Raw genomic sequence first — 24,145 nt, 5'->3', positions numbered from 1 at the left:
AATAGTTTAAACAATTTTAAACATTTAACTCATTCCTTTACAGAATAAACACATTTGCAAAAACAAGTGCAACTGTACTTATTTGTACAAAAGTGTTAACATTGTATTTCCATGGCATATTGCATTGTAACTAGTTCCACAGCAGTTTCTATTCTGTTCTTACCTTATCTCATTGATCTCATCTCATACTGTATGTGTGTTGATGTGTGCGTACACATGAAAAACATAACAAATACATGAACATAACAATGAACAGAGTTGTACTTTTTAGATGTCAGGGCCCTATGCAATATGTACACATATTCTTAATATAGTATATATTTTAACTGACCTTTATTTGACTATGTTTGTCTTTTTGTAGGTGGCTAAAATACGCGGTGCTGCTGACCGCCGTCTAACGTTACGTTACTGTGTGTGATACATTGACTAACGTAACGTTAAGTGTAGGTACCTCATGCAACCCTGCTTAAAAAAATCACTTGACAAAAAGTATGAATAAGGTAGCAAACTGCAGTGGACGCAACATATTGCCGTGTTTGAAATGACGTTATAACCATAAACATCTTATAAGTAGACGCAATATTGGTTGCTGCGACGCGAGCAATTTGCATCTTGAAGTGGTGATGAGGAGCCGGCGAACAGCCTAAACTGACAGTTGACAGGTAGAAAACAAAGATGCCGGGCTGGTGTTCAGCGTTTTCCTGCTCAAATGAGCGGACTGTTGAAAATAGGAATTGGGGGATTACTTTTCACAAGTAAGATTTAACATTAATGTACTATTGGTTGTATTTTATGAAAATAACATTACCACAGAGTTGAGAAGGAGCAAAGATCTTCAATATTTGCATGTGAAAATCACAAATACATCTTCTGGGGGAGGATGACGCCCCTACAGGGGTTTGGTTTACAAACTTTCTGCCCCACCTAAAACAAAATTCACCCGCCGCCATTGATTATAATGCATTCTCATTTTAGGCAAAATATAAGACAATACTTTCTTAACAGTATAATTGTAACCAGGAATAAGTCTTCAAGTAACAATATTCAAATACTAATATTGTTGGGTAAAACAGAATTTGGTTTTATTCTGAATCCAGTGAAACAGATTGGTGGTTTTAGCTGATATAAAGACGTTTAAGTCATGTTTAAGTATTTGGCAGACGCTTTTATCCAAAGCGACATACATAAAAAATACGAATATAACAATCACTGTAAACATGATCATTTAAGGGAAGAATGTAATACAAAATATCAATACAAAGTGTCACAACAGAATAAACTCTCTGCTGCTGCAGCAACAGAGATACGGTCTATAAGATATATAGATATCTAATGTATTCATACATTGTTTATGTAGCATGTCTATATAACGTAATCATATTGTTTCTTCAATTTAAAAATATCTGACCAGTTTTAATCTCAGACGTCTGGTCATTTATAGTGTATAAGAATATTCTATTACTGTTAAGCAAACTATGAATAATAAAACGTGTCCGTTATCATAGCTACACGTATGACAAATAAGCGCGTGAAAATGAGTGGTATTCAGTGAGGTAAAATGAATTAAATGCGTTGACAGTTCATTGCTCCTGCCAAATGAATTGCACTGAGTGGAGCGGATCACCACTCCAAGATGGCGGCCCCGCGTCTCGTCTGCGCCAGTAGGCAGTAGCGCTCGATGCTGTGTCTACTTATAAGATGTCTATGGTTATGACGTTAGCAGTGAGTTTACAGCCTCACTGATTTAACTACACAGCAAATAAAAGTCATGTTACTTAGCCAATAAACGTTATCTTACATTCAAAACCTAACCTTATTTGTGCAACTTCAAATGTCGAACGAAGTTGGAAGTTGTTGCGTCTCCGTCTGTAATATTCGAACTGCGTGATTTGCATACGGAAATTCTTTGACCAAGTCGTAGTTTTTATACCCGAACGAAACCAACTTTGGTATAAATCTTTCTCACTGGCGCGTTGTTTGACAACTCTTGTTCATTGGTTGTCCTGCAATTTGATTGGATGAGAGCTGTGTGATGAAAACAACGTAGATCTAATTTGATTGGCTGTTGTACTGAGAGCACACACGCTGACACGCAGCACACACGCTGATAGACAGACACGTACAAAATGAAAGCTACGGAGCGCTCCCAAATAACTTTTTAAGCTTTAGGTTTTGGGGAAAGTAGCAAGTCATGTCAAGTCAAAAGGCTCAAGTCCAAGTGAAGTCACAAGTCATTGATGTTAAAGTCTAAGTCGAGTTGCAAGTCTCTTTACATTTTGTCAAGTCGAGTCTAAAGTCATCAAATTCATGACTCGAGTCTGACTCGAGTCCAAGTCATGTGACTCGAGTCCACACCTCTGCTGATTAGCACTCCAACAAGTCAATAACATCAACAAAGCTCATGGTTGTGCATTCACACACGTTTGGTGGACAAAATGAGACAACGAAAGATTGGCATAAAACACGTCTTTCTGTGGCACCGTCGGAGAAAGTTATACATGTAAAAACAAACTGTTGCGTCACAGTCCGCACAACTATGGTAAGTTCAAGGACCGCCAAAATTAGTGGGACAAAACATCCATCCATCCATCCATTTTCTACCGCTTATTCCCTTCGGGGTCGCGGGGGGCGCTGGAGCCTATCTCAGCTACAATCGGGCGGAAGGCGGGGTACATCCTGGACAAGTCGCCACCTCATCGCAGAACAGCGCTCTCCAAATACTCTCATCAGTAGGGGTGTGGGAAAAAATCAATTCGAATTCGAATCGCGATTCTCACGTTGTGCGATTCAGAATCGATTCTCATTTTTAAAAAATCTATTTTTAATTTTTTATTTAAAAAAAATTTTTTTTTTAATTATTATTTATTTTTTTAATTAATCAATCCAACAAAACAATACACAGCAATACCATTACAATGCAATCCAATTCCAAAACCAAACCCGACCCAGCAACACTCAGAACTACAATAAACAGAGCAATTGAGAGGAGACACAAACACGACACAGAACAAACCAAAAGTAGTGAAACAAAAATTAATATTATCAACAACAGTATCAATATTAGTTACAATTTCTACATAGCAGTGATTAAAAATCCCTCATTGACATTATCATTAGACATTTTTTAAAAAATTTAAAAAAAGAACAATAGTGTCACAGTGGCTTACACTTGCATCACATCTCATAAGCTTGACAACACACTGTGTCCAATATTTTCACAAAGATAAAATAAGTCATATTTTTGGTTTATTTAATAGTTAAAACAAATTTACATTATTGCAATCAGTTGATAAAACATTGTCCTTTACAATTATAAAAGCTTTTTACAAAAATCTACTACTCCGCTTGCATGTCAGCAGACTGGGGTAGATCCTGCTGAAATCCTATGTATTGAATGAATAAAGAATCGTTTTGAATCGGGAAAAAAATCGTTTTTGAATCGAGAATCGTGTTGAATTGAAAAAAAAAAATCGATTTTGAATCGAATCGTGACCCCAAGAATCGATATTGAATCGAATCGTGGGACACCCAAAGATTCACAGTCCTACTCATCAGTGAAGCAGAAACACAAACATATTAAACAGTGGGCTTTCTAACAATTAGGAATATTTGTGTCATGTTTGTCCTCCTCCAGAAACCATATTAAAAACAAAAAATACATTTAATATTCAATATACTTTTTCCATTTTTATACATTTTTGAAAAAGCTCCAGGGAGCCACTCAGACAGCGCTAAAGAGCCACATGTGGCTATTTAGGGGTTACAGTCGTCACCACATGGCAGATTTTGTTTTGTTTTTTCTTTAAGCATATTTTACATTAGGCTTTTTCAGGCATATCAATGGCTAGATGAATATTACAGTAGTATTGGCCACGCGATAAGACCAAACTAATCAGATCACACTGTTCAGTATCGTGGCCGCTGATTGGCTCAGCCTCAGGAAGCATTACTATATCGGAACAAGAGAGTTCAAAGATGGCTATAGGGTGTTATTTCATGTCTAAAGGGCTCATTATGTTGAACAATGTATTTAGAAGGTAGTAGAGTTGTACATTATACCGGTATTAATAAAGTACAGCTGTACTAATGAATTAAAAATAGTACTATAATGGTTCTGAAAAATACCGGTACCGTACATTTTCTATTTCCCGGACATGACGGCGTGCCGTCGTCACGTTGTGACATTGCTGGTAAAACGAGCAGAGGAGCATGTTAGGCAACGCACACGCATAGAATACTTAGAAGCAGACATGTGGAGACAGAAGAAAGAGAATGAACACATTTTGCCTTAAAAACTAACGATAAAAATTAAGCCATAAACACTAAAGCGCCTCTCTGCAAAAGATGCTTTAAAACCAAGCTAGCTAGCGGCTAACATCCATCTGCAGTCGGCAGTGGTTTTTAGCTACTTCTAAATCACTCATCTTTGCTTCTATAATTTTTTACTAATTAATACAATTAGAAATGACAATATGTTACTGCATACGTCAGCAACCAAATTAGGACCTTTTGTTTGCTTACTTACTACTAAAAGAGAAGTTGTCTAGTATGTTATATATCATAAGATTTTCTGTTAAAATAAAGCCAATAGCTGGGTTACATATGACGTCATATCGGTTTTTCTTCTTCGCAACTTAATTGACACGATGGTCAAGCAGCTTGAGCGTAGCATTAAAACAAGTGAGATTGAGTGTAGAGTTTGAGCATAAAATGCTGTATTGCGGTTCTGTTCTTGGGTGTTCCAAGCATTCGAATAAAGAGATAGGGAAAAGCTTTCATAAAAGTCCCGAAAGAAGTGGTTCATAAAGGTAATAAAGTCAGTGAAATAAACACTAGTGCGTAAAAGTAAATGGCTCTTAAAAATATCTCATCATCTTGTAGAATACAATCGGACCGTGCTTGTGTCTGCAGCGATCACTTTGTAAAATGTTTGTTTGAACATTTGATTTGTTTGAGAAACTTTCTCTAATGCAATCAAGTTTATTCTCTACTATATTAGTAGTGTTTGAGAGCAGAACTGCACATAGAGAAAGGACAAGAGATCGCATTAGTTTGTGTTTTTTTGTGGTTGCTATGCCTAAATATAACTACAAAAACCTGGTTGTACAAATAAACTAACGTTATGTTAAGTCCTAGAAATAAATATTGTAATTGTTGGTACAATACACTGTATTTTCTTTTTCGATTTTCATAACAGAAACTAAAAGCTTAAGTTGTTGTTGTGCAGGTAAGCCAAATGCTTTATTCGACAAGGATGACCACATTAAAGCGTCTTTGCTGATATTTGTTAGCATCAAAAAAGTATCCTTAATAGTATTAAAAAAGTAGATGAATAAATCTCGCAGGCTCAACAGCATATACTGAATCTTGATATCGCTAGCAAACATTGCTGAACAACAGGGACATTTATAGCTGAATAATGACACCAAATTTGAACTTCACACCATAAAAACAACTGCAGACATGAATTGTAATGACAGACTAATATTTGTAACAGGAAATCAACTGCAAACAAACTTATCCTTTTTCTCATTAGTGTCTCGATCACAGCAGCAGAGCACTAGTTATGTCAATCAAATATGTTACTTAACAATGCACGAATAAGCCCAATGTTTAATTTGTGGACCCCTCCAGATATAAAGACATGATGTGCTTCCAATCTTTGCTTCTCAATGAGCATTGTGCCGTTTGAGGTATAAGCTGGTACCACTGTTTTTGAGAGCACTCTGACATTAAAGGCCTACTGAAATGAATTTTTTAAATTCAAACGGGGATAGCAGATCCATTCTATGTGTCATACTTGATCATTTCGCGATATTGCCATATTTTTGATGAAAGGATTTAGTAAAGAACAACGACGATAAAAGTTCGCAACTTTTGGTCGCTGATAAAAAAAAAAAGCCTTGCCCCTACTGGAAGTAGCGTGATGTCACAAGCTGGAGGGCTGCTTACATTTCCCCATTGTTTACAATGCAGCGAGAGAGATTCGGACCGAGAAAGCGACGATTACCCCATTAATTTGAGCGAGGATGAAAGATTCGTGGATGAGGGATGTGAGAGTGAATGACTAGCGTGCAGTGCAGGACGTATCTTTTTTCGCTCTGACCGTAACTTAGGTACAAGGGCTCATTGGATTCCACACTTTCTCCTTTTTCTATTGTGGATCACGGATTTGTATTTTAAACCACCTCGGATACTACATCCTCTTGAAAATGAGAGTCGAGAACGCGAAATGGACATTCACAGTGACTTTTATCTCCACGACAATACATCGGCGAAACACTTTAGCTACGGAGCTAAGTGATAGCATCGGGCTCAAATGCAGATAGAAACAAAATAAATAAACCCCTGACTGGAAGGATAGACAGAAAATCAACAATACTATTAAACCCTGGACATGTAAATACACGGTTAATGCTTTCCAGCTTGGCGAAGCTTAAAAATGCTGTTGCTAACGACGCCATTGAAGCTAATTTAGCAACGGGACCTCACAGAGCTATGATAGAAACATTAGCGCTCCACCTACACCAGCCAGCCCTCATCTGCTCATCAACACCCGTGCTCACCTGCGTTCCAGCGATCGACGGAAGGACGAAGGACTTCACCCGATCATCCGTGCAGTCGGCGGCTAGCGTCGGCTAGCGCGTCTGCTATCCAAGTCAAAGTCCTCCTGGTTGTGTTGCTACAGCCAGCCGCTAATACACCGATCCCACCTACAACTTTCTTCTTTGCAGTCTTCATTGTTCATTAAACAAATTGCAAAAGATTCACCAACACAGATGTCCAGAATACTGTGGAATTTTGAGATGAAAACAGAGGTATTTTGTATTGGATTCAATGGTGTACTAATACTTCCGTTTAGCTAGTGACGTCACACGCTTACGTCATCATACATAGACATTTTCAACCGGAAGTTTAGCGGAAAATTTAAAATTGTTAATCCGGCCGTATTGGCATGTGTTGCAATGTTAAAGGCCTACTGAAACCCACTACTACCGACCATGCAGTCTGATAGTTTATATATCAATGATGAAATCTTAACATTATAACACATGCCGATACGGCCAGGTTAACTTATAAAGTGACATTTTAAATTTGCCGCTAAACTTCCGGTTCGAAACGCCTCTGAGGATGACGTATGCGCGTGACGTAGACCGGCGAACACGGGTATGCCTTCCACATTGAAGCCAATACGAAAAAGCTCTGTTTTCATTTCATAATTCCACAGTATTCTGGACATCTGTGTTCGTGAATCTGTTGCAATCATGTTCATTGCATTATGGAGAAGGAAAATGAGCAAGCAAAGAAGAAAGTTGTCGGTGCGAAATGGACGTATTTTTCGAACGTAGTCAGCAACAACAGTACACAGCCGGCGCTTCTTTGTTTACATTCCCGAAAGATGCAGTCAAGATGGAAGAACTTGGATAACAGAGACTCTAACCAGGAGGACTTTTGACTTCGATACAATAACGCCTGTAGAGAACTGGGACAACACAGACTCTTACCAGGATTACTTTGATTTGGATGACAAAGACGCAGACGTGCTACTGTGAGTATGCAGCTTTGGCTTCTAAACATTTGATCGCTTGACCGTATGTGCGCAACTTTTTTTTGCGTATGTACGTAACTTTTTTAAAATATATAAGCTTTATTAACCTTGGGTTAGGTGAACGGTGTTTTGGGCTGAGTGATTGTGTGTGTTGATCAGGTGTTTGAATTGTATTGGTGTGTTCTATGGAGCTAGGAGCTAGCATAGGAGCTAGGAGCTAGCATAACAAACACGCAGGTGTTTTTATGCAGGATTAATTTGTGGCATATTAAATATAAGCCTGGTTGTGTTGTGGCTAATAGAGTATATATATGTCTTGTGTTTATTTACTGTTGTAGTCATTCCCAGCTGAATATCAGGTACCGTGAGTATGCAGCCTTGGCTGCTAAACATTTGATAGCTTGACCGTATGTGCGCGTCACGTACGTAACTTTTTAAAAATATATAAGCTTTATGAACCTTGGGTTAGGTGAACGGTCTTTTGGGCTGAGTGATTGTGTGTGTTGATCAGGTGTTTGAATTGTATTGGCGTGTTCTATGGAGGTAGGAGCTAGCAGAGGAGCTAGGAGCTAGCGTAACAAACACGCAGGTGTTTTTATGCAGGATTAATTTGTGGCATATTAAATATAAGCCTGGTTGTGTTGTGGCTAATAGAGTATATATATGTCTTGTGTTTATTTACTGTTGTAGTCATTCCCAGCTGAATATCAGGTCACCCCCGGCTCTCACAGCATCTTCCCTATCTGAATAGCTTCAACTCCCCACTAGTCCTTCACTTGCACTTTACTCATCCACAAATCTTTCATCCTCGCTCAAATTAATGGGGAAATTGTCGCTTTCTCGGTCCGAATCTCTCTCACTTCATGCGGCCATCATTGTAAACAATAGGGAACTTTGCGTATATGTTCAACTGACTACGTCACGCTACTTCCGGTAGGGGCAAGCCTTTTTTTTTATCAGATACCAAAAGTTGCAATCTTTATCGTCGTTGTTCTATACTAAATCCTTTCAGCAAAAATATGGCAATATCGCGAAATGATCAAGTATGACACATAGAATAGATCTGCTATCCCCGTTTAAATAAAAAAAAATCATTTCAGTAGGCCTTTAAGATTTCATCATTGATATATAAACTATCAGACTGCGTGGTCGGTAGTAGTGGGTTTCAGTAGGCCTTTAAAGGGGCTGTTTGCTATATTTACACAAATGACTAGAGGGTGGCAATTTACCAAGGAATTTTTCACAGTATATCCCGCCCTCTTACGGCTTCTCGTACGTAATGACGTAATTACGTACGTACGTAACACATGCACGCGCATTAGCTTTGGGTGTTGTTAGCCAATAATAGCAATTTGGACAGCTAGTGTTAGCAGTCATTGAATGTACTATATACAGTATTCTACCATAACAACAACATGACTGCAAATTGTTTGTTGCTTCTCTTGGACTGCTTTTGTATGTGTGCACTCACTCCTTGCGCATACGCGTTGACGATACAGGGTGAGTGACCGCCAAAAACACCAATCATCTTATTTAAACCGGTAAACCGGTTTTTGTTGTATTTTTTGCTTTGAAAAATGTTACTGTGAGGAAGTTGTAAACAGCACCTTTACTTACAGCATATGAATTTGAACCATTAAAAAAGCAGAGAAAAAAAACTCACACACCTTTTTACTGCAGACTGCTCTTACCATTTTTCTCAATAGCACATTAAAAAATACCACAGCAAGGAGCAGTTTTTAATTTATAAATAAACATTAAAAGGCCCTACAATGCAATTATTTTAAACTGCACTTTGTACTTTTGTTTGTTCAAATGCTTTTTTCCCCCCCGCATAAAAATACAAATAAATAATTAAAATTGTCCATGGAGCTGTTGCTTTGTGCATGTGAAGGAAGGTCAAAGACAACGTAATAATTACCTGAGGAACTCTGAAGAATTCATATTTGGCATAGTTCTTCCTGAAGAGGAATTTACCGTCGCTGCTCATGGAAGCCTGAACCTGAACCACCAACTCATGGTCCTCCAGACAGCGTTCTGAAGGAAGGCAGAAAAACATTCTAATTAGATTCGGAGTTCTATTGAAATTACTTAACACAATTTACCGTACAACACGGCTATCCAAAGTATGGTCCAGGAGCTGTTTGTGACCAGTGTCTCATTTTTGTTGTTGTTGTTAGCACTCAGTACATGGTAAAATACAATTTAGTTGAATTAAATCATACAATTGAAATATTGTTATAACAACCACAGTTGAAAACAAGAAGTAAATAAAATACTGTACTGGAAAACATTAAAATATAGTTAGGAGACACAAGTAAAATACACTAAAACATGATAAAAATATGAATAAAATATGATAAAATATTAAAGCTAATAAAAATGACACAAATGTTTCATGCTGGGTTAAAAGCATGTTTAAGATGAATTTTAAAAGTGGACAATGAAGGTTCATTGTACTCTGCATATTTCCAACAACCACTCATTTATTTTAAAACAAAACAGTAAATGTTCTGAATACAACGGAACAGTGGTTCTAATAAAATGTGAAATTCATTGAAGTGAAAAGTGCCATCTGGTTTCAACGGAGGGAAGTCTTCAAACGAGCCGTGACAATAAGATCCAGACTGATCCTTTCGTGTTCACTGAGGGCGGATGAGCATGTGACTGTAACTGGAAGTGTGTCCTAATGTGGATGTGGTCTGAGGCCCAGGTGTTGACATAATTTGTGTCCACTGTGGCGCTGACAGCAGACATGACTCGGTTCATTTCAACTAGCTTACAAGTTACTCTTTATTGGAAAACATATCCTTCATAATAGATTCAATTAAAAAGTTGTAGTTGAATTAGAATTAATATATCTCTTTTTTCAATGTGATAAGATCATTTAATGGACCCTACAACTCTCTGACAGACACGATCCTACGCTGTCACGACGACCTTTACATTTCAGTTTCATTCCGTCGCCTGTCCGATGAGTCACTCATGTTTGTGACAGTGACTCATCATGGCAACACTACTTCACTGTCTCCTTCCTTATTAACCTTTCCAGGCTGACAAGTGGAGGTCAACGTTACTACTCAAAAGGGCCATTTCATCCCATTCACCAATGTATGACAAGTGGGCCGACATGGACAAGAATAGGCCTCTCTGCTCAAACAACTATTGTCCGGGGTCGCTCGCAGACCTTTTCAGTTTTTCTGCTTCTATTCTGGTCCACCTCCTAACCGCTAAGTTGCAAGCATTGCTACCCACACAAACATGAAACAAAAAAAACGCACCCCCTGTATTGCACTCAAAATAATTATGTTTTTCATTGGGCTTCCAATACATCAAATGAACAGAGCAATAATGTAAGTTTGAACTCTTCTACAAACTTTATACAGACTACAAAGATGACATCATCGGCGCGACAAGAAAATAAAAGACAACTCACAAGACAACAATAATACAACAATGACGTAGATTATGCAAAATTCAACAATATCAAGCAATACAATTTATTCTTTGATCATTACAAATATGTTTTTGACATGACAGAAACTAATTATAAACTGAGAGATTTTCTTAAAATAATTAGTTAAACGATAAATGATTCCAGTATTTATGTTTATCCTCAATGTTTACCTATCTTTATCTAATTATTCTAACTTTTAATAGACTGTATTATTAACAATTTTACTTTCAATGTTAAAACGAATTTTAAGTCTTACTTTTACATTTTAATTCCTTTATTTTCCTTAACACTGCGCAAGCTACAACTTCTAATTGCTCATTGATGTTCTTTGGTTTAACTGCAGTATAATGTTACCTGAACTTAAGAGTGTGTTAACCACGGATTTCCACTGAATGTGAAACGGCGTCGCCATCCGCAGTACAGCAATCCCCACCGCCGTTCTGTCTCGGCTCCGTCGTGCAGCGTAATAGCGCAGACCTTTACAAGATCTCGCAAATCCGGGCATAATCACATGATGGGGGAGTTGTAGTACAGCGAACCAAAAATTGTTTATCCTGTTGCACACACATATGCGCACACACATCAGCTTGTATTTGACACAGTTCATTTTTTTGACCTCCAGAATCAGCATGTCCTGATCAATTTGTGTCAACGATGTGAAATTCTGTCCAAAGTTGACAAGTTGACTTTATGTCCATTAGGACGTTTCAAAGTGTAAAATACGATCTGCATTGAAAACAGAGTATTTTATTTTGAAAGTAAACAATAATTTATTTCGTGTTTGTGAATGACTTCCTGTCCGACATAAGCAGAATTTAGCTAAATTTAACGGCCGACAACTGGCATTTATAGAAGCTGTGCGTATATTTAGCGCAAGAATGCAGAATGTCATCGCCATAAACACATTGACTTGAATAAAAATGGAGCGAGTCCGTGGCTGTGGCGGCGCCATTCCGCATCCTGTGAAAATCCTGGGTGTGTTAAGAGTGTTTTGAGATAAGAGCTATTAGGCTTGCAAACATTTGGGTTACAAGCAGGCCGCCATTAGTTAGCGTAGCAAATGTCACAGAGAACCCCGTAAGATCCGACCATATTATCTGGTCTTACTCGCTAGCATTAGTTTATAGCTAGAGATCAATGTAACGTAGTTTTCCAACCATGGGAAGAAAGAAAGTGAGAGTGAATGACAGTGCTGAGAAGAAGTGGATAATTCAAGCGTATGAATGCTAGTCTGCACCATACTGAAGCAGAATGAGTGTAATGCCAGCCAATATTGTTAAAATCTCTAAACGACGAACATTTATCTATTAAAATATGGAGAAGCTGCTGATGGTGTGTTTGACGGAGAAACAGCTGGAAGGAGATCTCCAATGTAAGTGCTGTACATTTTTATTGGTATTGTTTTTATCAAATATTTCTTATCTAAAAGTTTGATTTATTTCTAAAAAGTATATTACATGTTCAAATTGTGTGATTTTGGGGCAGCAAGCACCAATTAAATTGATTTTAATTAATTCAATGAGACATGATTTGAGATACAAGTGTTTTGAGATAAGAGCACCGTCACAGAACCAATTCAGCCCGTAAATTGAGGTACTACTGTGTTTGTAATAGACATGGAGAAGGGGCAGAATTAATTATAAGCTTTACTTTTTCCTGCTCCTTTTCAGACACGTTGATTAGTACAACTGCTCAATGTATTCAGGTACAGTATAATAACTGCATTAAATATTCTGCCTATAAAAAGTATGCAGATAGACCTGAGCATAAATCCAAGAGAATTGATATACTGTATGTAAAAAAATGATGTCTATTATTGAACTTTTTAAGATTATCTGAAGTACATATTTTTACGTAGAGGTGTTTTTAAACATTTAGTAACACACCATGGCCACAGGACAAAATATTAGAAACACTATTGCAAACAGCATACTTCATGATACAGCTCCTCATATAAATATTTAGCAACATTGCAAACATAATTCCGAGGGCTATATTGGCTAAAACTGTATAGATTCCACAGGAGGCAATGCAGTGGGAAGGATCAGTTGATCTCAGTTTTTAAATCTAATTGTACTAAAGTAGAAATGGCAATACAGAACATTACATTTGGTAAGGTCCCCAACAAATGTCACCCTGTTTATTGTTTATTCCCTGTTGGCTTTATGTGTTTGGCCCATCACATTAGTCCAACACACATTTTCATCTCCATTCCGGCAGGCTTGCACGCTCGTCTTGAGGCGTGTATGTGTCAAAGCAGTGAGCGGATTGACATGTGACAAGTGTTCCAGAGAGCAGCCATGACATGGTGTGTAAATACTGTATATTTAATCCCAATAAATTCTGGACATTATAATTATTCAATGAGCTGTATACTAAGTTAGATGGAATATTTGACTATCTACAGAAAATAAGATATTTTATTCCACAGGAATTTTACTCAAGACTTCAATGAAAATATTTTTTTTTCATTTTCATTTATTTATTTATTTCAGGCAATGACATAAAAAAGTACAAAGTTGACAACACATAATAATATAAATTAATATAGTGCAAAAGGTAATGTATAGTATGTAATGCATGATTGTCCAGTTTTGCCTGAAAGGGATTGGGAAGAAGATCATTTATTTAATCCCACCCCCAGTTCTCCATTCAGTGATTATTCACATGAGTTTCCCTCTTACCTTGTTGAAGGATTATAATACATATGTTGTATCATAGTGGCATTACCCTAGGTAACAATAATCATTACACTGTAACAATAATTTGTATCAACAATGTAGGAATAATGAATATACCAACAATGGTAATAGACAACATAGCAATAATGGTAATAGACAACATAGCAATAATGGTAAGGAAACATTGAGCACATGTTAACACTTTGAGACAGAGTACAGCAGCAGGTCAAATTAAAGACCCTCATCTCTATATTTGAACCAGACCCCATGTTTGTATAATAGTTTAAATCGATTAATAGTTTGGCATTGCTTGTGTTGTAAGTCCAGTTTGTTCCATAGTTTTACTCCGCATACAGACACACAAAAACGTTTACGAGTGGTTTGAGCTCTCGGCAATAAGAAATATCCAAAGCCTCTCAAGTTATGACCCTGCACTCGTCTTATAAAAAAACTTTGTAGATTACGCGGCAATAATTTGTCAAATGCTTTATATAAGATTATTAAAATCATTATAATGATATATTATATTATCAAAGATCAAATCAAGAACCCTGATCTCCCTCGCCCGGACGTGAGTCATTGGGGCCCCCCTATGGTGCCAGGCCTGGAGATGGAGCTCGATTACAAGCGCCTGGTGGCCTGTCCCCATGGGGCCCGGCCGGGCACTGCCCGAAGAGGCAACGTGTGTTTCACTTCCATAAGGCTCACCACTCGTAAGTCGGGTGCAATGTGAGCTGGGCGGCAGCCAAAGACAGGGCCCTTGGCGGTCTGATCCTCGGCTATAGAAGCTAGCTTTTGGAACGTGGAACGTCACCTTGCTGGGGGGAAGAAGCCTGAGCTGGTGCGCGAGGTAGAGAAGTCCCGGCCAGATCGAGTCGGACTAAAAGCAAAGCTCGTGTTCGGGAGCCAGTCCTCTCGAGAGGGGCTGGACTCTCTTCCACTCTGGCGTTGCAAGCAGTTAGAGGCGACAGGCGGAGGTGGAAATACTTGTTGCCCCGCAGCTCAGAGCCTGTACGTTGGAGTTTAACCCAGTAGACGAGACGGTAACTTCCCTCCGCCTCTGGGTGGGGGCACGGGTCCTGACTGTTGTTTGTGCTTACGCACCAAACAGCAGCTCTGAGTACCCGCCCTTTTTTGATTCACTAGTGGGAGTACTGGAGAGTGCTCCACCAGGTGATTCCCTTGTTGCTGGGGGACTTCAACATTGGCAACAACAGTGAAACCTGGAGAGGACTGATTGGAAGAAGCGGCCGCCCGGATCTAAACTCGAGTGGTGTTTTGTTATTGGCCGCTTCAATTCTTGGCACGTGTGCACTGAGTCATTGCCAAAGAAGAAAAAATGTGTGTTTCCCATATATTAATTTATTTGTAAAACATGTCACAAATACAGATTTAGCGCTCCTGGTTCGCCCTCTCTCATTAAAATATTAAAATGGAACTGTGGCCGGATGCATCGTGACTTGCATCGTAGGCTTCACAACACACTAGAGCTGAAATGATTCCTCGAGTAACTGGAGTAATTCGATTACAAAATATATTCGAGGAATTTTCGCTGCCTCGAGGCGTCATTAAGTTTTTTGTTGTTTTTTTATGGCATTTTTCCTTGTTTAGTAGTCAAAGCTCACGTTTCGCATGGACTGCTTAGGTTTTGCACAGCGTGTTTACGTCAGATCATACGCCCCCTGCACTGCACAACATCACTCCTTTAAATACGCTTCAGTTTAGAAAAAATTTTCACCGACATAACTCGCAATGGCAGACACCACAGAAAGCAGGGGACAAGAGCCATAGCAAAACGAGGGTATTAAGAAGCGACAAAAGTTGTCTAAGGTACGGGAACACTTCACACTAAAATCGAAAGAAAACGCAGTCGTATGCAAACTTTGAAAAGTGGAGTTCGCATACCACAATACCACAAGTTTGATGCTGCAGCACCTGTCGAGAAAGCATCCGATTGAGGGACATCCAGAGGCAAGGTAAGTCATCTATTATCAAATGTAAACGCAAAAGTTGTGTTAGTAAAATAAATGTTATTCATTATCATAACCAGGATGTGTTCTCTCACTCCCGCAAAGTCATCAGATGCCGCCAAAAGATGTTGAAAACTAATAACGCTATTCGGGCTGTCGTGTTCAATTATTCTTCCATTAGTAACCACGCGGAAGTAGTCGTGCAAAGTTATTCGGGTTATTCAAGTCATGCAACCACATGCTACTTGGACAGCTTGCACTTGCAACCACTATAGTCTCTATAGCAAAGGCGCCGATCTACATTTCTGCCAATGGGTGCTCGGACGTGCGGTAAATCTGACGCTACTTTTCTGAGCATGCGCGGTTTTTGCTTGGTGGTGACTCACCACTGGTTGCACTTTTCAAATGCAGTATTAAAGGCACTACCTAATCTACTTTTTATGTTTGATATAATGAATACTGTTCTTATTGTTTTATTTTTGATACTAAGAATAGTTTTATTTTAACTTTCTCAGGAAATATTATTTTGAACTAATTTTATATATGTGTGTTTTCATCTCAAACATGTTACGATGGCAAAATGAACATTGATTACTATTTTGCATGCAAAAAATGCATCGGACTGTACCGCATTCTTAAAGTGTAAAACTGTTGTCGTCATTATTAGGTGGTTTGTCTTTTTATATTGTTTATGTATTGTTGACAGATTGAAAACAGCTCGGCGGATTTGCGTGGAGAAACCACCATTTAAACGGCACCGTATAATAATCATCAAAAACGCACGAGAGACAAGAACTTTGTTTATTCGGTCACACCACACAGCACATAGGGCTGTGAGCGCACCTGTTTTTATTAGTACACACAAATTGGCACAATCAACCACGGACGCATTTCAGCTGTGCGTGTCAATTAGGCCAAACGCAATAATTGAGGGCACATTTTAACATGTATAATTAAATCTTAATTAAGCAAAGATATTGCTCCGGTGCGGCACCACCAAATAATAATATAAATCCATTTAATAAAGTCAAAATACAAATAAGGCAACAAGAGAATTATCCCACCCTTCTCTTTTGTAAAGTAAATTTGTAAAGCCGATATGGGCATCTACATTAACAATATGATTTACCTAAAAAGCTGGACAGGACAAAAAAAATAAATATATAAAAAAGCAAAAATATGATTTATTCGATTAATCGATCGGGATATTCGATAGAATACTCGATGACTTAAATATTCGATAGCTGCAGCTCTACAACACACATAATCCACACCTGCTTTGCCAGAAAAAGAGGTAGCAGAAGAGATTTGTGTTGCCACATTATCGAGGTACGCATTAAAAGAGAAACGAAAGAAGGAAGTGACAGCGTCTTACGTCTTGCATTTATTTACTAATCAAATACAAGCAGACATGAAAGTTTTTGCCGCGCAAGTGAGAGCGAAATGCACTGTGATCATAAATACTGTACAGTTGGAAGGAGTTTTCAGTAAAGTAGTCAATTTTAAAAAGTCCTTTTTTTAAAAAATCGTAATGAAAAATGTGGAAATTCAGTTATATCGACTACTGAAATTCTGGAATATTGGATGTTAAAGTATATATCTATATATGCTTTGAATTAACAATTAACCCTGGCCAACCACCATTAGTGTTTAAAATAACAAAATCATTAACCATTAACATACTGTACAAGTCAATGTGAGAGTTTTCAATGCATTTTCTATGTACAGTTTTCAGTGCTTTTGATTTAATATTTCCTTTACTGAAAATTTGAAATCAATCTAATTTCCCCAGACCTGAGAGGAAGTCATGCCCTGTAAAGGTGGACCGGAGCAGAATAGGATCCATTATAGAATACAAATCCGAGCCAAACATGATATCACTGAAAACAAATTAAACTAAATGTGTTTGGCAGCAAGGTGCTGGCTGCGCTGATGAGAAAAGTAATCAGATCATGGATGATTGCAAAATATTAGATTAGACTTGAATGAGCCAATATAGTTTCTTTCATAAGACAGATGTTGTGAATCCATGCGCACATCTCACAAAATGCAATAACACAAAGACAGGAGTCGAAACAACCTCAACAAAATGCTTTTACATTTGTTTTACATTTGGCACCATGCTCTATATGAAACTGACCCCCCAGCCCCCTTTCTGTCACACATTGGTGAACTGTGCAGAAATGAGCCCCGAGCACAGGCTCAGCTTGTGCACCGTAAGTGCTTTATAATTACTCTCCCCTCAGGGGAACGCTGCGTTTTCTAACGCTTAACTGGTCACAGCTCTCCAAACTTGATCCTAGCTACCAGGTCCAACACAAAGGTCCTCATACAGCAACAGGTCCAAACACCTTGATGAACCTCCAGAATCAAACATGCTCTTGACTTTTGTTTTGTACTCTGAGAAACATAACCACAAACTCAAGAGTCCACTAAAATGTACCAAAAACCTTAAGCAATGAAGAATATTACAAACAATGGCCGCCCCACAAATCTGTCAAAGCACACACTAAATGGACATTGACGCTAGTAAAACAATGACGAGCTGAAGTATCTATTTCCAAGAGAATCAGATTTTAAGGTTTAAAAGGGAGCCTCTAACACAGAGATATTCAACTACCGGTAAATTGTTTTGGGAGCCACATTTTCAGAAAGCTAAGGACCGGGGGTCCGGATTTGTCTTCACTATTTGTTTTATTTTGTATATTCCGGACAACTAGTATTCTCTACAGTAGACATTTGATTTTGGTGTATTTATTTTGTCAGAGTTACAGAAGCATTCTGCAGTTGTATTTATTGACATTTAATTTATTTTAGTATCTACAAAATAGCAAGTCAAAGATAATCTCTATGACAATACCAGTGTTTTTTTATTGTAAGTCTCTTACAAGTTTTTTTTAACTGAACTGTTGGGTCACCAGTTGAATAGCTTTAAAGGATGAAAAAGAAATAAGAATAGTGAGGAACACCTTAGTTACATAGATCACGTTACGAAGAAAAGCTTTAACTGCCAAAAAAGAGAGAACTTAAAGGGGTGCCTTGAGGAACTACTCTGTTATGTAAATCACAAGTTTGGACCCCAGTGTTAGCAAGATTAAAATGTCAACGCAGGATCTAAACATTTGTTTACTGTGGTCCAAGTTTCTCAATAAATCAGGCGCATTCAAGTGTTTTTAGGAATTTGTTGCAAATATGTTTGTCTTCCAAGTTTCAAACTAAACTCGGGGGCCAGTATAGTGTCATTACAGGGCCGCCAATTGAATAGCCATGCTGTAACGTGACAAAAAATACGTTTATAACCAGCATTAATAAACTCCATCACCACTTTGCAGGAACCCAAGTGGGTTGATAGCATAACGTTGGCAATACTAAATTGTATGACAACTGACACTAGGCTGCAAAAGTTACATTACAATGCAATCCATCCATTTTCTACCGCTTGTCCCTTTTGGGGTCACGGGGGGTGCTGTCTTTGCTTAAATCCTTAACCCTCACTACCTCCTCTCTCTTAAATAATATTGAAGACTTAATGTGATATTTTGTGTTCATGGTCATATGGTGTGACCGACCACATAAAGGGCAAATTTATCAATTAAGGCCCAGGCGAAGACACTGATAAAAGATAACATTTTGGGGTGACATATGATCTACTTGAATAAACAACTGTGCCACACATAAGATAGTTTTCATTTATGCTTGAGGCAGAACAACAAAAACACAACAAACAAATGGAAATAATGTCTTAGGTTTTAGCACTTTAAAAGGATGAATTTGCTCTCTGCTCTGCCTCAAGGAATTGTCCTCATTCCCACTAATTGCAATGTTGAAGAACAGGTAAATAATTACTCTTGACGCCTCCGCAATAAGCTTTTATGGAGTTATTGAACTTTACCTTAAAGACACCGTCGCAAAAACCTTAAAACTTCTTCTAAGCCACATTTATAATGTTTTTTTCATTTCTTTGCCCAGTCACGATGACAACTCTGACTTCATGTGCAATGTCACTATCCATTTGCATCATGTTAACCGACCGGCTATTCAATACAATTAACTTACACATTCCTCACAAAGCTCTGGGGTTAAAGGCTCAGTTTTTCATCGGATAAAATTGGACATATGGCCCGTTAACACTGATTCAGTTGATCAGCTCACTGGACAGTATATGTATGTGCGTGCGTATGCTGCATAGTATGTGCATGCACTCACGCTTCCCTACATGCCTGTGTGAGAATATGTGCCTAGCCTGCCTGTCTGCCCAAGTATGTTGGCATGCACGCGTGAATGCACCTGTGTGTGTGTGTGTGTGTGTGTGTGTGTGTGTGTGTGTGTGTGTGTGTGTGTGTGTGTGTGTGTGTGTGTGTGTGTGTGTGTGTGTGTGTGTGTGTGTGTGTGTGTGTGCATGCGTGTGTGCGCTTGAATGCATCGCATGTCTCAGCCCCTCCGAGAGTTGTTCTGTATCGGCAAGTGTGAGGGTCCGCTCGTGTGTGTTCATGTCTTGTGTGTGTATGTGAGCAGGGCTCTTCCACTCACCTAACCCCAGCAGCGGGTGGTGCTCAACAAGTGACCAACTGTTGTCGTCCACACAATGGCTTTTATAGATCAGGAGCTGGCAAAGGTCCCTGGCTGTCATATCGGCTGGGATCTCCACCACTTTGCACATGCCGTCTTCTGTGAAGATTTTAACAATCTAGGAGGAGGCAAGACATTGCAGTTAAAGATCCAAGATTATGTCAAAATCCCAAAACACAACACTGAAAACCTGATATGAACTGTTATACGTGTGTATTGGATATGACATGTAAAGATACACTGTACATTGGAACAAAATCCTACAGCACAGAACTTAATATAGCAAGATACACTCATTGTGAGGTAAACCTGCAAAATCTAATGAGATCCAATACAAAATCTGCCTTTGAAAAATATCACATTAATTTACTTTGATGTTAATTTATTTATTACTGTCATATATTTTGTAAAAGTAGGGAGAAGTTCTACTACTACTCTGTCTTCCTCATGTAGCTAAACCATGTTAACAAAATATTGAAAACACCTCAAAGTGTGATGCGGTGCAGTTCTAAACATTAAGCGTGTTTTTAAATTAACATCCCTCTGACCATCACTGTTGTGGTATATTGGACCTCATGAATTGATTAACGTGGACCCCGACTTAAAAAAGTTGAAAAACGTATTCAGTGTTACCTTTTAGTGGTCAATTGTACGGAATATGTACTGTACTGTGCAATCTACTGATAAAAGTTTCAAAAAAACTCAAATGTTTGCAAAGGTGTCCCAAGTGTTGTGTGATGTCATGAATTTACCATGAATTGATTAACATGGACCCCGACATAAACAAGTTGAAAAACTTATTCGGGTGTTACCATTTAGTGGTCAATTGTACGGAATATGTACTGTACTGTGCAATCTAGTAATACAAGTTTCAATCAATTAATCAATCCATAAGCAACTTGTTGGTGCTATGTGAAAAAAACCCAGCAGTGAATCACATTTAGTGCTGTTTTGTCCACATAGTGTACAAGGATCACAAAAAGACAAAGGCCAATTGCTATCGACATATAGTCATATACAAACATATCCACACAAGAAATAACAAGCGTGTGAGCAGTAGAACGTTACAAAGAGCTTAATGTGACTTGTCAGTTAGAGAAAATGCACTGAAGGTGAGTCGTCCTAAATGTACTTTTACAAACTGGAAACCATGTAGTCACAACTGCCACTTAAAGACTACCGGGGAAGCAGACTTAACCTGTACAAGATTCCAGCATTGTGATCCTATGTACCAACATAAACTGATAATATCGTTCAACATATTTACATGATGGAGTCCTCTCTTTACCTCCTTACAAAAAGATTAAGAGTAAGAAATAGTCCATCTGTTGAAAAAAGTCAATTAAAAAAGCAACTGAGCATCACCTCATTCAAATCTAACCATTTTCTGCCACTGCTCGGCTCACATTTCCATGAAAATATTTTTTAAAAGTCTCTGGCTGTTGTGTGTACAAATTCAATTTGTCACCTCGGTTGAAACCTAACAGAATTCAAAAGATAAATATGAAATACTAATGCAGCAAAGGGCAGGCAATACACAGAAGGAGAGAGCAGTCTTACCTCCACGGCCCGCAATAGGCAGCAATCCGGAGAACATGAAGGCATTTTTGGAGGGAGGCTGTCTGTCCACTCATACACACACATCAGCACACACACTATGGACAGAAAGTCCAGCTGTCACCTTCTCTTCTGATGAAAGCAAAAGGCCGACAATTCAGGGAGTTGACAGCGGTGCTACCTGTCACATACCAAGCCCACTTCAATCTATCTAGAACCTAAGATCTGTCAGTGAGCCCTACAGCACGACTCAGTCCGGCCCAACTCACTGGACAGACACAAGGCAAACAGGCGGCAGCAGGTACAGTGCGGAGCTCCCAATGCTGGCTCAGTCTGACAACTATCTTTCTTTACCTCCTCCCGCCCTTTCTTTCTGTCTCTCTCTCTCTCTCCGTCTCTCACGAAGGGTTACAGCCTCAGCCACGGGCTCTGAGGCACACTGAATCAAACCACACGCTCACCGACCAATCATAAGGCTCCGTCAGGCTGATGTAATCATTCCCACACAGACTCAGACGTGAGCTGACACACACACACACACACACACACACACACACACACACACGCACACACGCACACGCACACACAGGCGCACACAGGCGCACAGTCATGTATAGACGCCAACTTTTTCAGACCTCTTGCAAGCTCTTAGCTGTGTTTCAGGACATTTGACAAGCGGCAGTAAAAATAATTTTAAAAAGATAGAAGACGAAGTTGAGGTAAAATTCGAAGTTTTCCTTTCTTTTCTTTTTTTTTTTTTTTTACTTTTCTTGTCTTTTTTACTTTTCACAAGTGAGGGCTTGTTTGGGTTGTATGTTTTCTCTGCCTCTTTGCCTCCTTTTCCCTCTACCACCCTCCTCCATCCCTCCCTGTGGCTTAACTTTGAACTCCCGATTCAGATCTCGCAGCCTCGCACAGCACTAACAAGACTCATTACTGAGCAAATGAAATGAAACAAACCTGGAGCAGCACTCCAGCACCCCAACTTTCATCTCTAGCCCTGGTGCCGAGCTTCGTGCCAACATTCTTTCCCTAAAAAAGAACAAAAAAACTGAACTTTAAAAAAACCAAACATTTTTTTAAACACCATCCCACTCCAAAATCTGATATTTAATACAGCATGAGCAGGACAAAAGCCCTGACACACCCCGTCTGGGAAAAGGGCAAAAACCCTTCCATGTTAGTCTTGGAGCAACTTTTTCCCCCTCTATGTGTGTGTGCTTGAGTAGGCGATGTGTGCTCTTTGAGCGAGGACTGTTTGGCAGAAGGAAAGAATAAGTAGTGATAGTGAGAAGATACAACTTAATACACTGGATGAACTGGAAACTTAAGCAAGCATAGGACAGAAAGGAGAAGTCTGGAACTTGAGAGTGGGGAGAGAACGAATAAAAACTGTGTGTGTGAGTGTGTGTGTCAGTAAAAAGTGACGAACAAAGAGTGGGAGGTTGTGGGTGGGAATCTGATTTTCTGATGACACGCTACAGCAGAATGTGTAGCATGCATGCTTTCTACAGTTAACTACTTATCTAGGCTGCACAGCTGTGTGTGCAACCACCCCCCTCTCCAGTTCACAAAACACACCCTCATCTACGTCACTTTAAGTCAGCCAGAGGGGGTGAACCACAAGTAGACCGCCAGCACCATGTACTAAAAGTGGACATGCTGGTTTAAATCTGTCCTATAATCTCCACATATCTACTGTAAACTAAAAGAGTTTAAACAATTCACCAAGAGATAACAGATTTCACAATCGTTTGACTGTTTTAAACAGTTAGGGAATGGTTTGAAAAAAGTTTTTTTTGACTTTTTGTTATCGCTCTTGCACGTCAAAGTAAAAAGTACCCAGTTACTGTGACCAGCAGATTCTACTTCTTGACCAGACTCGGGGGCAAGCAGTTAGTGCACATGTTAATGGCACAATATGTAAATTGTCAAGTGGTATAACATACGTACTAGGGGTGTTACAACTGATCGATATATCGAGAGATCAATTTATATTTCTAAATTTAAAGTATATTGATCTGTGCTTGACCAGTTTGCCTTCCCGAAGATCGGTATTCGATCCAAGAACATTTTAAAAGGGAATCGATCGATTTTATCAATACTAGAAAAAGGAAACCATTGGATTTAAAAACGGCATACTTTGAAGGAAGTTTAGCACTTTTAATGATAAGGACGTTAACCGTTAAGTCTGTTTGCCCATCTGTGCTGTAATCAAAACAAAAATGGCGGATGCCTACGGTGGTCGAGGCAATATCATAAATTACAACACAACAAGTTTCAGCTACAGCTCGATTGCAAAAGCCAAACCAAAGACAAACGACGCAGAACAATGGAATAAAGCCGCAACACAGACACGACC

General features: G+C 38.9%; 1 protein-coding gene across 5 annotated transcripts in view; it reads right to left on the bottom strand.

Moving 5' to 3' along the window:
• LOC133660468 (growth factor receptor-bound protein 10-like) overlaps positions 1–22,833 on the bottom strand; it is a 41,228-nt gene extending 18,395 nt beyond the window's left edge. Inside the window, exons 1-3 of one of the 5 annotated variants that reach the window (XM_062063991.1) lie at positions 22,744–22,833; positions 20,188–20,344; positions 9,471–9,586 (exon numbers count right to left, since the gene is read on the bottom strand). In XM_062063991.1, coding sequence (XP_061919975.1) covers positions 9,471–9,586; positions 20,188–20,317 — 246 coding nt within the window. In that variant the 5' untranslated portion in view covers positions 20,318–20,344; positions 22,744–22,833. Of the gene's footprint in view, positions 1–9,470; positions 9,587–20,187; positions 20,345–21,786; positions 22,306–22,743 lie in introns of those variants that run through there. The other 4 variants (XM_062063988.1, XM_062063987.1, XM_062063990.1 and 1 more) reach the window with 4 other exon arrangements.
• Positions 22,834–24,145: the final 1,312 nt, after the last annotated feature.

This window comes from Entelurus aequoreus, linkage group LG11, assembly GCF_033978785.1.
Source record: "Entelurus aequoreus isolate RoL-2023_Sb linkage group LG11, RoL_Eaeq_v1.1, whole genome shotgun sequence".
In the NCBI taxonomy this organism is placed as follows: domain Eukaryota; kingdom Metazoa; phylum Chordata; class Actinopteri; order Syngnathiformes; family Syngnathidae; genus Entelurus; species Entelurus aequoreus.
This window is presented reverse-complemented; position numbering and strand designations above follow the sequence as displayed.